The sequence below is a fragment of the Erpetoichthys calabaricus genome, chromosome 5 (genome assembly GCF_900747795.2).
Source record: "Erpetoichthys calabaricus chromosome 5, fErpCal1.3, whole genome shotgun sequence".
In the NCBI taxonomy this organism is placed as follows: domain Eukaryota; kingdom Metazoa; phylum Chordata; class Cladistia; order Polypteriformes; family Polypteridae; genus Erpetoichthys; species Erpetoichthys calabaricus.
The window spans coordinates 12,300,019-12,316,365 of NC_041398.2; the positions used below are offsets into that span (position 1 = coordinate 12,300,019).

General features: G+C 41.5%; 3 protein-coding genes and 1 long non-coding RNA gene across 28 annotated transcripts in view; 1 reads left to right on the plus strand and 3 right to left on the minus strand.

Moving 5' to 3' along the window:
- LOC127527858 (uncharacterized) overlaps positions 1 to 16,347 on the plus strand; it is a 687,118-nt gene that overhangs the window by 180,465 nt on the left and 490,306 nt on the right. For 3 of the 15 annotated variants that reach the window (XR_007935001.1, XR_007935002.1, XR_007935003.1), the window contains exon 3: positions 6,690 to 7,260. The exons of 10 other annotated variants lie outside the window; for them this stretch is intronic. This is a non-coding gene — a long non-coding RNA (uncharacterized LOC127527858). The remainder of the gene's footprint in view (positions 1 to 6,689; positions 7,261 to 16,347) is intronic. 2 more of the 15 variants (XR_007935005.1, XR_007935004.1) reach the window with 1 other exon arrangement.
- LOC114644514 (tripartite motif-containing protein 16-like) overlaps positions 1 to 16,347 on the minus strand; it is a 428,510-nt gene that overhangs the window by 180,348 nt on the left and 231,815 nt on the right. For 5 of the 9 annotated variants that reach the window (XM_051927888.1, XM_051927880.1, XM_051927879.1 and 2 more), the window contains one exon: positions 15,533 to 15,766. The exons of 3 other annotated variants lie outside the window; for them this stretch is intronic. In XM_051927888.1, the coding sequence (XP_051783848.1) occupies positions 15,533 to 15,766 (234 nt within the window). Of the gene's footprint in view, positions 1 to 7,179; positions 7,300 to 15,532; positions 15,767 to 16,347 lie in introns of those variants that run through there. One more of the 9 variants, XM_051927881.1, reaches the window with a different exon arrangement.
- Positions 1 to 16,347, minus strand: part of LOC114644753 (tripartite motif-containing protein 16-like) — a 203,467-nt gene that overhangs the window by 179,543 nt on the left and 7,577 nt on the right. The window lies entirely within an intron of this gene.
- Positions 5,351 to 16,347, minus strand: part of LOC114643665 (tripartite motif-containing protein 16-like) — a 484,979-nt gene continuing 473,982 nt past the window's right edge. For all 3 annotated transcript variants that reach the window (XR_007934976.1, XR_007934977.1, XR_007934979.1), the window contains one exon: positions 5,351 to 5,427. The gene's annotated coding sequence lies outside the window, so the exon portion shown is untranslated. The remainder of the gene's footprint in view (positions 5,428 to 16,347) is intronic.

Consider the following 16,347-nt stretch of genomic DNA (forward strand, 5'->3'; position numbering starts at 1 on the left):
GTGATTTTTAATAAATTTATAAACCTTTCTGTTAACACGTCTTCACTTTATCATGATGAGTTATTAAATGTTGACTCAATGGGCAAAAATGGGAAATTCATCCATGAAAAATTAAATCCACAACAAAGTGTGTAGAAAGTGTCTGAAGACTTTATCATCCACTGTATTTTGAGATATGACACTTAAATTGTGAGGCGGCATGGTGGCACAGCGCAGCGCTGCAGCATTTCAACAGTCCTCACCTCCACCCTGATTATTACAGACCTTCACATTGTGACAATCGCTCCTCGTTGGTGGGTTAAAAATCAGCCGCTGGTTACGTCCACAAACTCCTGTTCTTCTGCTGCACTGTTTGTCAGGTTAGCTCAGTTCATATTTGATATTTATTATATAGTGCCTTTTGTCACTGCAGACATTTGTAGCAATGAAATACATTTACATTTTTCATTCCAACAGATGGCGTGTCATTTTACTACTACAAATATTAGTGATGCTTTATTTGTGCCATCTGTTGGAATGACAGAGACATAGCAGCTGGACAGACACACAGACAGACACTTGTCCTTTTATTAAAGTGCATGAACTCTGTTCTTGTATTTAAATTGTACTTCACGTCACTCTCTGCATAAAGAAATTCTTGAAGTCTGACATTAACAAGTCAGTAAGTTTACAATCAAACTGGGAAATTCAAAATGATGTTTAAAACCTGAAAAGAGTCGATAACATCTCATGATGTGACTCAGAGCTACAGAGTTACTGAGCTGCAGTCTTGCTGACTGGGCTGCCAGGAGAAGCTCCTCAAGAACCGCTATTTGATTGAGTGGGATTCTTTCTTTCTTTCTTTCTTTCTTTCTTTCTTTCTTTCTTTCTTTCTTTCTTTCTTTCTTTCTTTCTTTCTTTCTTTCTTGCTGTTATAATTGCTTTAGTCTCATGCTTATTTATTGTGTCCTGCCTTGCCTGTTTACATGTTTACCACTCAATCCTTATTGTATGTAGCGTCTTCAGTCAGTCAGTCATTCTCCAACCCACTATATCCGAACACAGGGTCACGGGGGACTGCTGGAGCCAATCCCAGGTAATACAGGGAGCAAGGCAGGATATGTAGCGTCTTTCTTTTACTAATTTTGTGAATGACGCTCATGATGTCACACTACTCGACACGACATGCGGCCTTTTCTACTTTTCAGTTTATTTAGAAGCTATTGCAGTATTCGGTCTGGCCAGGAGATGGCAGCAGCGCACCACCGCCATGTAAACGCAGGCGAGGCGGACACAAGAGAGCCGCTCGAGGGGTGTCAGGTTCAGCACAACGACGTGAACTCGTGGGGGTCTGCGCAGATTCTCTGATCTTCGTCTCACTTTCCTTGTGTCGCATGCCCAAGTACCCCTCACTGTGGGACGCGGTCGGGGTCGTGTCTGCACGCACACTCACATAAATGACGTGTGTTGATGACAGATATAAACACGTGTGTATAAATATATGTGTGAATATCTAGAGTGTTGATTCTCGCAGCCCATATCGATATCAGACCTGAGTGGTTAAGGGCAGGGCTAAGGGCGGGATAAATGTCAATCAAAGTCAGCGTCAGCGAATCATCTTCTTGCTTTCACAGCCCGCCTACTCTGCTCCAGTCTGCGGCATTAGCCTTTTAAATAATCTGCAGGTAATTTAGGCGCCGGAACGGCTCATTACCTCACATGCTGTCGTAACTCCCCGAAGCCACCTACGGTTGTCCAGAAGTTCAGAGAGCAAAAATAAATAAATAAAATAGAATAGAAAGAACACAATCAAATGGAATCATGTAAATGGTGGTGGCGCAGTCACACTCTGAAGTTGATGACGCGTGTTTGTATTTGTGTCTTTTAAACTGAAATCAAAGTCACCTGCGATCTCATAACCTGCCCGGTCAATTGTAATAACCTGAAGGTGCCATTCAGACCTGCGCTCTGCCTTCACCCCCCACCTCTCTACAGTGCGCGCTCCCGCTGATCTCAAAGCGCAGCACCGGACTAAACCAGTCGGGCATTCCGTGAAGCGCGCGTGTCACACTGAGACTTAGCGGAGTGAGCCTCACGGGAATAGCCGTCTGCTTACAATCGAGGCTCAGTCGGTGCTGCGATCTCAAAGTGTCCGCCATTAACACAAGACGGGCTGAGACAGTCCACGGTTATGTGCGCACACTCGGGAGATTTAAGGAGCGCCGGGAAACGATAAAGAAGAACATCAGTGATGAAGACACCGAGGAGAGAGCGACATCTACAGAGGGAGTGTCTGTGACTATTACGGGATGGCTTGGGAAGAGAAAGTCGGCTGAGCAAGAAGGAGCACTTGAGCTGGACGAGTGGTGCAAATCTGAAAGAATTTCAGCTGCTGAATAATCGCTGATACCACGTTAAAACATCTGCGATAATTTTTATTATTATTATTATTACATCTCGCCTGAAAAATGGGCAAGAGTTTCCTCAAAAGGTTGCATATTGTAATTTTTTTAGTTATACAATAAAGGTGTCATTTTACTTGACTTCTCATTACTTAACACAACCCCCAAAATTTTTTAATTGAATCCAGTTAATCTGACTGCGAGTCTCACGTTGCTAAAGAAGCAGAACAAAATTAAATGCAAGTCTGTTAGTAGTAATAGCAGGTCACTGGCACTTGATCGTTATTATTATATTATTATGACTTATCATCTCATAATTATATGACTTGCTACTTCATTATTACGACTGAGATTGACTAATATGACGGTACACCCCCCATCTAGTGGGCATAGTAGAGATTTCAGGCCTCTTTAGTGTTTTAATAATAATAATAATAATAATAATAATACATTTTATTTATATAGCGCCTTTCCCATGCTCAAGGCACTTACAGAATATAATAAAGAACGGCAGAATATACAGAATATAGCATTGTACAAACCAGATAAATAAATAAAGAAGATTAAGACAGTAAATTCAGAAAAAAAACAGACACCATAACTGATGGTCTCACACACACACACACACACACGCACACGCACACACACACACACACACACACACACACACACACAGGTTACGTTGGCATCTTGACAGAGAAGTAAACTGAGAGAAAGGTAATAAAGTCAAGTCGAGCTAAAAGCCTTCCTGAACAGATGAGTTTTGAGTTGTTTTTTAAAAGAATTCATGGAGTCAGCTGACCTGATTAATTTTGGTAGGTCATTCCAGAGTCTGGGCGCTATACAGCTGAAGGCCCTGCTGTCACCCATGGAGTGTAGATTAGTGTGAGGTATAACAAGATTACCAGAATCAGAGGACCTTAGTGGGCGGGCAGGCACATAGTGATGGGGAAGGTCACTGATGTAGTTTGGCGTGAGGTTATTTAAAGCTTTGTAGGTTATTAGTAGGATTTTATATTCGATTCTGTAGGACACAGGGAGCCAGTGAAGACGGAGCAGGATGGTGTGATGTGCTCGCTGCTGCTGGTTCGAGTAAGGACTCTTGCAGCTGAGTTTTGAATAAGATGGAGCTGTGATATAAGATTAGAAGGGGCACCTGCCAGTAGGGAATTACAATAATCAATGCGGGATGTGATAAAAGCAGGGACAAGTTTCTCAGCATTAGAGAAGGAGAGGAAGGAGCGAACACGGGATATGTTACGGAGGTGAAAGTAAGAAAGTTTCTTAATGTGATTTATGTGGGCGGAATAAGAGAGGGAGGAATCAAAAATGACACCAAGATTTTTTACAGTAGAGGCAGGTCTGATGAGATCACCGCCAAGATGGACTGGGAAGGAGCTCATTTTATTAAGTTGCATTTTAGTCCCAATTTGCAGGAGTTCAGTTTTATTGCAATTTAATTTTAAAGAGTTCTGCTACATCCACGTTTTGATTTCACTAAGGCAGGTTGTGAGCTGAGAAAGCTCTGATGAAGTTCGACTTTTAACATTGAAGTAGAGCTGAGTATCATCTGCATAAAAATGATAACCCAATCCATAACTACGAATAATATGGCCAAGGGGAAGCATATAAATACAAAAAAGCAGAACTCCAAGTTCCTCCCAGTTGGCGCCCAGTGGAGTCAACGCCACCTCCTTGGAGCTCCAGGGTGGAGGCTCCGGGCTGCAGAGATGCACACTTGGTGTCGATTGAAGCGAGTCTGAATATCAGCTGCTGCCCTTCGAGAGGTGACTGAAGTAGCCGTCTCTTCTTATTGTTAATCCACATCTGAGCAGAACTACAGCAGCTTTGACTCCTCATATAATATCAGCAGTGCGTACAGAATGCAAGCAGCCATCACTTGAATATTATGGTGGGATAAAACTAAAAGTGTTTAAGAAGTGTACCTGATAAAGTTTAATATCAGGATTTATTAGCAGCTGATATTGAAAGTGTGGGGTCAGACTGCAGTCACAGGGACCACTCACCTCGTCACAGCAAACTGTCATGTGTCACATGGACACACACGGGGACAAACACACACAGCAGGACACAAACACTCGGACTGGGGAGCAACGCTCATCTGCCTCAATAATTAGCTTCATTGCTGTGAATAGAAGAATAAAACATTCACATTGCATCACCATATTTTTTGCTGTATTTTCCACTGTCTTTAAAATTATATATATATTTTTATAAATGTTTGCTCTTTATTAAAAAACTAGACAGTGCTACATGTCTAAGATGGGTTGAATTCTAAGTAATCAACGTAGATCTCAGTGTTAATGTTTGCAGTGCACCATCTGTGGGAATGTTTTTTGAAATTCATGCGATAATAAAATGAATTACAATTATCATTCCAACAGATGGTGTATCATAAATGTTTGTAGTAGTACAGTGCATTAATACAAATGTTTGTGATGTGCCATCTGTTAGAATGACAAATCCAATGCTTATTTCTCTGTTATTTGCCATTCTGTTTGCAGAGCTGAAGCACAACAAACTGCCGCAGGTCAGGACCAGCAGTTGTGTGCCAGCTGGGAGGTTTACATCTTTAATTTAATATTATTTATTGTATCAGTATGCTGCTGCTGAAGAATGTGAATTTCCCATTGGGATTAATAAAGTATCTATCTATCTATCTATCTATCTATCTATCTATCTATCTATCTATCTATCTATCTATCTATCTATCTATCTATCTATCTGTTGGAAAGACAAAGACAAAGTGACTGGACAGATACACAGACAGACACACAGACACTTGTCCTTTTTATTAAAGAGGATTAATCATAAACAAGAAGTCCTAATATCATCAGAACATTCAAAATATGAGATATGATCAGAGGAATTTAAAAATCAAAAGTTACCAAATGATGAGATTTGACAAATAACCGTCATCCATATTTTTTTTTCTGTGTGTTTCGATCTTTTTAGATTAATAAGCAATTCAAATTTTACAAACTGTGAAGCATTAACAGGCCATTTATCTCTGTGAATGTAACACCTAATCATAATTAACTAAAGATTAATCTAAAATAAGTATTCTTTATCACATTAATTATTTTTAAACCACACTGTCCTTCAAGGTGATGTCAATATTCTGAATATTTTGTAGATCTCACCAAACACTTCACATCCTAACTTCTCATGTGTTTAATATGCAGAGAGGCCACAAGAGGGAGCAGTTTGGCTCCAGAAGAATCAGCTGATGTCACAGCCCTGAAAGTCACAGGAATGTCACTAAGGTGCAAGTCACATGACCAGCGTCTGAGTTGACAGCACATGATGAGGGCCACAGGAGCTGACGTGGAGTCGATTATCAGTGACTGGCGATGTGTCCAGTGTGCTCATTGACTTTTAAATGACATTTTGCCCTGAATGTGCCCACCTGCCCACCTGCCCACCCTGCTGACTGACATTTCCATTTCATTAATCCTGAGCTCTAAAAGCCCCCAAGGTCAGCAGGAGACGACCTCAACCAACACAAACATCAGACGACAGGACAACATGGCTGTCAGCCTGTAGAGTTTGAACGACTGCCAGTGTGCAGCTGTGATGAGGACCTGAGTGACCAGACAGACCAGTGGCTTTATGAGGTGACACAGCGGGGACTGAAGCAATGGCCGAGGTGACAGGAGAAAGAAGAGGGCAGCAGGGCTTAGGTCAGCAGTGAAGAGCTCATCGAGTGACAACCTGTCTGATGAGCGAGTGCTTAAAGAATCAGACGTCAGTCACACGTCGAGATACGGATTTGATCAACGAGGAATACAATCTGTGATCTCAGGACGGCCATCAGCGTGTGACGAGTCAAAGAGGAGAAAATCAGGAGAGAGGAACAAAACTCACAAACACACAAGTGACACACTCGTCTGACTCACTCTGTGTCAGGTCACTCATCTCACCCTTTATCACCCTGACACTCTTCTCTATCATCCTCACCCCTCACTCTTTATTCACCTTCTCTTCTTCATTTTAACCCCTCAGGCTCCATGAAGATGACAGATTTAGAAGTCATAGTCGCCATTTGCTGGTAAGGCCTGTAATACACAGAGGGGGGGCTGTCAGCCTGAGTCTTCATTGGCTTCTTCACACACACTGATGTCAGGTGACACACCGCTCATTGAGGGGTCCTGAGGGAATTGTAAATTAATCCTGGGAATGTGTGTGTCAGTTGAAAGATAAAAGTGTCCCCAAGTGTCACATCTGACTGTCACTTTGAACACAGACAGTGACGGTGAAGTCAGTCAGCTGACTCGTCTCCTTGAGGTTGGGTGACATTGGGAACAACAAGGAGGAGGTGCAGTTTAATGTCTAACGTGACACCAAGTGACTCAGTAAAACACCAAACTCCATCAGTATGGCCGACATGTGACTGAGCGGTGAGTCCTCGTCTTTAGACATTCACAGTGAATTCATTCAGAGGTGACAGACCACCGGAGTAACTAATAGAGGGGCAGACAATGTCTGTTCACAGGCCAGCAAACCAGTCACTTCTGTCACTCTGTGCTCCTATATAGTCACTGGAATGAGGGTCTGGATACTGAGACAGGCATGTGGTCCTGCTGGAGCAGCACTACTGAAAGGCACTATATAGACTGACTTAACAGGTGACATTCAGTGACACTCAGAGGACACAGCAGTTGGGGTGTCAGCCTGAAGGACATGTGGCTGTGAATCAACAGTGACCCCTGCTGGTCAGACTGGTATTTGTAGGTCTGAGGTGTCACCGCCCCTCACTATGACACACACACCTGATTGGCTACTCAGACCCAATAATAATGGAGACCCTGACAGCCGCACTCGCCCCGCATATTCATCCACAAATTCACTCACAGAGGTGCTGCCCCCCCACCTATAGTGTAAAATTAATTTTGACCTCAAACTACAAACACAAAGACACCCGAGTTTGTGGGGACATCAAGTGACCAGTGGAGGGTACTGGTCAGTGGTCACATGGTGTCAGATGGCTGATTGTTACACTGGAGTGAAGACCAACACAAAACCCTGGATAGAGGGGCTCAGTGAAGGAGGTGTTGAACCTATGCAGGAGGGTCATTGTGTGTGAGACGCTATAAAATGACAGAGAGCCAGCAGGCCAGTCCAGATACACACCTATTCTGGGGCTGTAGGGGGCGCTGATTACAGTCTCCTGGTTATTGTGACACACAGAGTACTGGGAATGAGACCACCACAAACACCAGGACTTGTTGTTTCCAAGGCCACACTCCCAGACCCCTCCTTTCCTGCCCAGTCCTTTATATGCGACTCCAATACTCATGAAGACTCCACTGAACTCCACCTCCCAGTAACAGCGAGTCCCAGTCAGAGCCTCTCTGCACAGAACTTGAGACCAGGAGTCAAATCTCTCAGGATGATCAGGATATTCAATCTTTGTCCCCTCCCATGTCACCTTCTTGTTCCCTTCAGACAGATGAAGGACTCTGTGTGCCGTGTTGATGTCCAGTGTGAGGGGACAGAAGTCTGAAAGGAGAGAAAAGAAAACGAGTGAAGAAATCTGGGAGTGTGTAACGGGACTGGGGGCGGAGCACAACACAGACAATTAACAAGAGCCAATCAGGAGCTGCGCTGACCAGACACTAATAGTAAAGAGCTCATCTGATTGGACAGAATCTGTGGGGATTAAAAATTAAATCATAAAAAGACAACAACAGACAAGAAGATATTGACAAGAGTTTAGTCAAATAGATTGAAAACAAATATTGAGAATGTAATAAAAGAAGAGCAGACATGTGTGGTACAGCGGAGAAGTGCAGCAGATAACCGGTGTGTCTTAAGAGACTGTATTAATGTCAGGAGAGAGAAACCTGCATGTCGCAATATTACATTTAGATTTGGAGAAAGCATTTGATAGAATTGCACATAAATATAAGTGGAAGATACTCCAAGAAATGGGAGTTCATGAAGGTTTTCTGGACTGGATAAAAGTAGTCGATAAAGATATACGAAGTCAGATAAAAGTAAATAACAAACTAACAGAGGAGATACAGGAGAAATGTGGAGTAAGACAAGGGTGTCCATTGTCAGCAGTGCTGTTTATTCTGTGTATAGAGCCCTTATTAAATAAAATTAGGAGGGACACAAATATAAGAGGAGTTGAAGTACCAGGAAGGGGGGGGACAACAAATAAAAGTGTTTCCATATATGGATGACATAACAATAATAGTCAGAGATACATGGAGTATAAATAAAGTAACAGAACATACAGAAGTGTTTATGGAGGGGGTCAGGTTCAACTTTACACCTCAATAAGAGGGAATGCGTCCTTTGGGGGAAATGGAAAGAAAAACCACAAGGAAGAATAAGGTTATGAAATGTGGAGAAAGTATTAGAGATAAGATTTGGAGACGAGAGTACGGAGAGGATGGAGTGGAAAGAAATGGAAAAAAGATCAACAAACAAACAGAGTTTGGAGGATAAGGAACTTGTCAATGGAAGGGAAGATATTGGTGATGAAGGCAGTTATAATCCAAAACTATCATACTTAGCAAATGGTTTTTTACACCAAAGAAAATATTAAGAAGAATTATAAGAACGTGTTTTGTGTTTCTATGGGGGTCAAAATGTGAAAAATTGGAAAAGAGGAAGGTAAAGAAAAGGAGAGAAAATGGAGGGAAAGAGGATCTGAATATAGAAAGGGAGTTGGCTTTAAGACACACAGCAACTGTTGTTAATATGGCGTTAAATAAAACGGGGAAATTAGCAGACATGATCAGATATCTGCTAGGCACAGAACTGAGAAAAGCAAAATTATTTAAAATGACAAATAGCAGACCCATTGCCTTTAATATGACAAAAATTATAAAACAATAGTAACATTTGTTAAAAGATATTCATGGGAGGAAGGAGATCTCAAAATTTGGGAAAAGAAAAAAGACCTAAAAAAATATAAAGGAAAAGACGAAACGGTACTAAAAATCCAAAAGCTCACTGAAGAGCAAGCAAGAAAAGTGTGGCAGCAAAATGAGACAAAGAATTAACAAATAAACAAAAAGACCTCGGGTGGGTGACATTACATGAAATCCTACCGACGCAGGCGGCCATGTACAAAAGGAGAGTCACGAAAAGTTCAATATGTCTGAGGGAGAACTGCTGAGAGGTGGAAACACCAGAGCATGTGTTTAGGAACTGCAAAAAGACACAAGATATGTGGAATGAGGGGTTAAAGGAATGGAAAGGGAGGACAAGAAAAGAGGGGATGACAAAAGAAGGAGTGTTGTATGGTTAGTAGGGAAGGAGTTAAATGTAAAAATGACAAGAAGGGAATGGAAAATGAACAAAATAATAAAAGAAAATATGTGGTGGTGGAGGAATGAACTGGGGATTCATAACAGGAAAATAACAATACAGAAATTATACAGAAATGTGAAAAGGAAGGAGTGGAAGAAAGGAGGAATAAAGAAGGACAAGGAAACAAATGGCCTTAAAAAAGGTAATGACCTCAAAAATAGAATTAAAGGTGGGGATAAAAAGGGGGAAAAAAAAAAAAGTGTCACGGTGGTGAAATGGTGACGGGTGACAGTGAATTAGCAATGTGACAGACTGTGTGTGTGTGCTCAAAGCTAAGACACTGAAAAGAAAAAGGAAATGAAGTGAAAGGGGACAAGAAAATAGTGTTAGTGGTAAGTAATGGAATTTAGACAACGTAAAAAACAAAAATAACAACAGACAACAAAGAGAAAGGCAGGCAAGTCAGTCATCTGAAAGTCATCTGAGTCGTCAGAAATGACAATAAACAACATAAGGTCACCACTGAGGTCAAAGTTCTAAGGGACTGTCCACACTGACCGCTGGCTTTATTAAATGACATGTTTTATTGTCACAGTCCACCTCTTAAATTTAAAATCAATCCACTGTCACACTTCACAACCACAGCAATTATTTGTGTAAAAGCTGCAATCAGTATTTACTATCTATCTATCTATCTATCTATCTATCTATCTATCTATCTATCTATCTATCTATCTATCTATCTATCTATCTATCTATCTATCTATCTATCTATCTATCTATCTATCTATCTATCTATCTATCTATCTATCTATTATATAGTGCCTTTCCCATCTGTCATTATCTTTCTTTCTTTCTTTCTTTCTTTCTTTCTTTCTTTCTTTCTTTCTTTCTTTCTTTCTTTCGTGTGTTTCCTGTCATCTCTTTTTATTTTTTGACTGTCATTCTTATCCAAGGTGACTCCCATCATCTCAGATTCCATTGTTTCTTTGTCTTTTCTTTGTCCAATCAGAGCCCAGGCAGGTGAAGTGACTTGCTGAGGTCACACAGTGGTGTCAGTAGTGGGACTGGAACACACAACCTCAGGGTTTGTACTCCAAAGTCTTCACCAGTACACCACACTGCATTATTTCCTCCATTTAAACTCTCCTTCTGTTCAATTGGAGGTCAGCTTTACTCTGGTGGTCTCATCAGGGAGGTGGGCTACAGTTCTATGAACCCTTAAACATCTTGAGAATATTAGCAGCTGTGCTAACTGGAATATGAAGCTCTGTGGAGGTGTTCTTGTAGTCTTCACCTTGACCACACTTGGCTGTGACCTTCTTCATCTCCTCCTCTTCTCTTGTCCTCATTGAGTGTGAGGCACACAAGGACACAACACAGCAGAGTGAGGACTTGACTGAGTGACTGAAGACCCCGTTGTCACTCATTAGAGGAATCCGTCAGCTTGAGATGTCAAGACAGTCCAGTGAGGTCTTTGAACTTCTAAGGACCCCCAATAATTTTCTCTGCCATTTCATTTGTTTTAATGTTTAAAATTTGTGAAGTCGAGAACTGAAAGCAAAGTGTCTGCTCAGTGGAGTAAAGAATGGAGGATGACGAGGACTTTTGTCAGCTTTAACTTATTTCACATACAATTGTGCTTCATTTGTAAACTAATACTGTGTCTGTATATACAGTCGTGTGATAAAGTAAGTGCACCCCATGACGTGGATTTTACTTTTCCCTTTTTAAACATTTTTGTACACATCAAGACTCGGGTTCAACAGATGGCTTTGGTGATTTAGTGTCTGAGTCTCTCTATCCCATAATGCACTAGTCACAGGACCCCCATCACTCTCAGCCCCTCAGTCACACAACACTCAGACTTTCATATCCTAAGCCTGTCCTGCTCTATTAAAACTTCAATGATTTTTATTGTGATGATCCATTCAGTCAAAGCACAAACTCACATTTTAAAAAGTCGTCTCTGCTCTGAGGTTCAGGAGGCTGGAGGGTGAAAACTGGAGCTTCATGAGCTGAAAATAAAAAGAAAAGAGAAGAAGAATGGAAACTGTGATGATGGCATTGTGGGATCTTAGTTTAGTTCTTAAACACGGATTACAAATGCAGAGGAGTTCAAATTAAACATTTATAAAATATACAAGGGCTGGCAAATTAGGCCAAATGTAAATTTGAATATTGATATTAATAATAAATATACAGGGAGTCAGAGAGTATTGAGACCCCCTCACTTTCTGCACACTTTACCGTGTTGTTGATTTAATTTTAAATGGATTAATGTGCCTTTGTGCTCATCAGTCTACACTCAGTAACCATAATGACAAAGTGAGCGCAGGTCTTCAGAAAGGTCTGCACATTTATTACAAATCAAAACTGAAACGTCTCCTTCCTAGAAGTATTCAGACACTTAATTCAGGTCTTTGTGGAAGCCCCTTTGGTGGACTTCATGACTCAGTGTCACTACAAGCTTTGCTCTCCTGTATCTAGTCAGTTGATCCCATTCTTCCTGGCAGATCCTCTCAAACTCCGTTAGATTTCAAGGTAAGCGTCTGTGAACTGCCATCTTCAGGTCTCTCCTGTTCTGTGGGGTCTCAGTCTGGTCACTCAAGGACACTCAGACTTGTCACAAAGCAACTCCAGGGTTGTCTTGGCTGTGGTCTTCAGGTCGTTGATCCATAGCCCAGTCTGAGGTCACAGGTTTTCTTTAAGGTCCTCTCTGTATTTGACTGCACTTCTCCTTCCCTCAGTTCTGAACTGTCACTCTGTCCCCATAGCCTGATGCTGTCACCACCATCCTCACTGTAGAGATGGCCTGAGGCAGGTGGTGAGCAGTGACTGGTCCTCTCCAGACATCCTGCTTGGTCTTCTGTCTAAAGAGATCAATGTTTGTCTCATCAGATCATTGAATATTTCCCTTCATGCTCTCAGGCTGTCATTTGTCTTTTACTCGAGAGTATCTTCTGCCTGGCCACTCCACCAAAAACACTTGATTTGTTGAGCGCTGCTGAGATGGCCGTCCTTCCTACAGTTTTTTTCATCTCAGCAGAGGACATCTGAAGTTTTGTTGCAGTGACCATTAGGTTTTTGGTCACCTCACTGACCAAGGCCCTTCCTTTCCAGTTACTCAGACTGGCCATCTCTAGAAAGTGTTCTGGTGGTTCCAAACTTCTTCCATTTCCTAATGCTTCAGGCTGCTGTGCTGCTGGGATCACTCAGAGCTTTACAGATGGCTTTATCTCTTTGCTCTGATCTACTCCTCACCATAATTTGATAACATTGGTCAACAGAAGGTTCCTTGAACCTCATGTCTTGGTTTTTGTCCTGATATACAATGTCATAAATATACTGTATTTTATACATATTGACAAGCAGGTACAGTTGGGTACTTCTTAAGGTCTCCATCTAGTTAAGAAATCCAACCCTGAATCGAGAGGGTGCTGCTCCTGCTAATGTCATCACTTCAGTGAGTTCACAGGCCACAAGATGAGTGACGTCACTTCCACAGCCCGCTAATTAAGCTCCGCCTCTTTAGTGACAACACTATAAAATGTCACCAGAAATGGGTGTTCATTACAAATGTGTGACTGAGGAAGACGGAGCTCCGACTCACAAGTGACTTTAACTTGACAGCCTTTGATTGCAGCAGATGTCATCATTGTGCTCCGTCTTTGTGCTTTTTATTTCATCTTCATCATTAAACGGGGTATTTCAGGGTGGTACCCCAACTCTTTGTGCCCACTCTCTCTTCTTATTTTCACAATACACACATACAGTATATGTCTAATGTGGTGGACGGCCGGGATGGACCCTGTGCTCTTGGCTACTTGACCTTAGATTGTGTTAAAACAAATCACTGTCTTTATGTGTAAACGTACGTAATTCATAATTTATGAAGTGTGTTTTACTCTGAGGCTGCACTCACTGAAATGTTCCGGTGGTCCTCAAGTAGTCATAGTTCTGATGCAGTCCTCCAATTTGCTTATCTTCATCTCCAAATTAAATCAAATGAAATGCTTTTCGTGAGTAAACTCCTTTTAAATGTCGGTGGGAGACATGACTTCTGAGCAAACAACAGGAGGAATATAAAACACGAGAGCCCAGGGGGAGCACAGCTGGAAATGGATGAACGTGAACTTTTAATGTGGACTCCATCCAGCAGAATGTAATGGACAGGGAAGACAGCAGGAGCAGATTGAGATGTTCTGATATTATAAAGCACTGACGCTGAGCCCAATTTGATTCCATTAACGTCTTCACTGTTCTCAAATAAACAATTCATTTGTGCTCAGAGCCGGCTTAGCCATTTAAAACACATTTCTGTTCATTAATGTTAAGGTGAGCAAAGCAAAGGAAATAAAAAGAATCTCAAAGTTATGTGAAAAAAGGACTTTTAGGAGAATACGTGGAATAAGTATAAGGAGTATAACATTTCAAGTTAAAATTCTAAACATCTGATTTAACACAACTGATTATTTAGAGAGTTTGTTATCACTCAGCTAATTACTGTGAAAGGCACTATATAGTAAAAAATAATAAACAGCAAATGATGACAGATAAATGTTAAAGAGCAGGCCTTCTTCAGTGTCCTCTTATTGTCACTCTGGTCCTCCTAATGAGACTTCAATAACAAACACAATGTCACCAAACGCTGTACCTGATGGAGTCCTTGTCATGATGACCCACCGGCTGATCTTCTCCAGACTCTTTGTCAGACCTGAGAGCTCCTTTCTTAGGTCCTCAGATGAGAAATCAGCGGTGATAGTGAAGTTCAGCGAGTCTCCATCATCAGGAAGGACACAGCAAGATGAGAAAGTCTGCATCAGGAGAGAAGAGGGGACGAGATTTCAGAAAGGAGACATTAAAAAGTAAATAATGCTGATAGGAGGGGGCTCTTCTGAATTAAGGATCAGTGTGGTGGGCAGTCAGCCTGGGTTGAGATGGTGAGAACGCCTGTCATTGACTTGTTGGTTATTTATGAGAGAATATTTGGTGGAGTGTAGTGGAGCATCAGAGATTATCAGCCATAACCTTCACTCAGGACTCCATGAGAGGAGAGTCAAGTTAAAGGGATTGAGTGGGCAGGTGGGTCCAGAAGTGACTTGGCACACAAAACAAGGCGTTTGGCTTTTTATGGTTCTGAGACAAACTTAATTAAAATGAATAAAATGTAAAGACTAACACATGCACGGTGAAAGCTCTTTAATATGATTATACAATTGAAGGTCTGCATCTCAGAAGTGTGACTTGTGAGGAAATCCTGGGAGCCATTGTGTCTTCATCATCATCATCATCATCATCATCATCATCATCATCATCATCATCATCATCATCATCGACCATACAAAACAGACAAAGCTATGGCATGCTGAATTATTTAGCGACACACATGTGTGGAGTGTCAATCAAGAAGAGAATCTCAACATCATCTGTTCTGTTGAGTGTGAGAGAAAAACACACGAGAAATATGAGAGATTAGAGACCAGACTGAACTGTGGGGTCTGAGCTGTGAGGAAATGCTGAAGGATATGAATCTCATCAGTTTAAGGATGGAGACATCAGGAGGTGGCTTGGCAGAAGAGTTGGCACCATCCTTTATATTAGATGTCATCTTTTACACTTCATAAAAAATTCACTTTTTCATGCACACAGCTGTAGATTAATCTGTCTGTCATGTTCATGAAGTAAACAACTTTGAGATATTTGTAAAAAGAATATATTAAATGTTAAGGAAATATGAAAATAGAGGCCTGTTCTGCATTGTTATACAAACTCCTCAGATCCTTTCAATTTCTCCCTAAATGTTCTCAGGTCCCACACACCCCAGTCTGATCAGAATCCCTTTGAAGTGTCGCTCTCACCTGTAGGAAGTGGAGATGGTCCTTGGTCTCTGAAAGATCCTTCAGCTCAGCTTCTCTCCTCTTCAGCTCTTCAATCCCGTTCTCCAGTCGCTCCATGACTCCTTTAGCCTTCTCCATTTCTCTCTTTTCTTGTTCTCTGATCCTCTCAGTCAGTTTCATTTGGGATTCCTCAATGCACCGTATCAGAGTAGTGAAGCTCTTCTCATTTTCTTCCACCTCTCTTACCACAGACATCTGAATAAATAGGGTAAAGATTTAGAATTGAGTCACCTGATAAGAATCACCAATCATGAGCACATTTGTTCTTATTTTGATGTTGTGAAGGACAGTTTGAATTGGCTGGAGTTACTGGTGGTACTTTATTTGCAGAGGGAAGGTCAGTTGCAGACTGACTCCCAGACCATATGTTCCCTCCATTATGACGAGTAACATCATCACTCTGCTGATGCTGCAATTAAGGAAACTGCAGGACTTCATGAGATACGCAGTCATGAAAGGCTTCCTTGTGAAAGATCTTCAGAGCCATTGGCTGGAGCTGCTGGGGATACCTCTACTGTCTTGTGAGGACTCCATTTGACCTGATAGTTTGTATAAAAGTCTGCCTTCAAAAAGGACATCTCCTGCTCTGCCTGGGGTTAGGAGTGGAGTAGGACAACACACACGGAAAAAAGAAGAGTTGTGAGTCTTTATTTCCATGTTTGATGTATTTCAACTTCATTTATTAACTTTGCATTATTACTAATGAATTTGCTATTGTAACTATGACTAATACTTATATGATGACACCTGGTGGAGTGTTCTATCTGGGAAGTAAA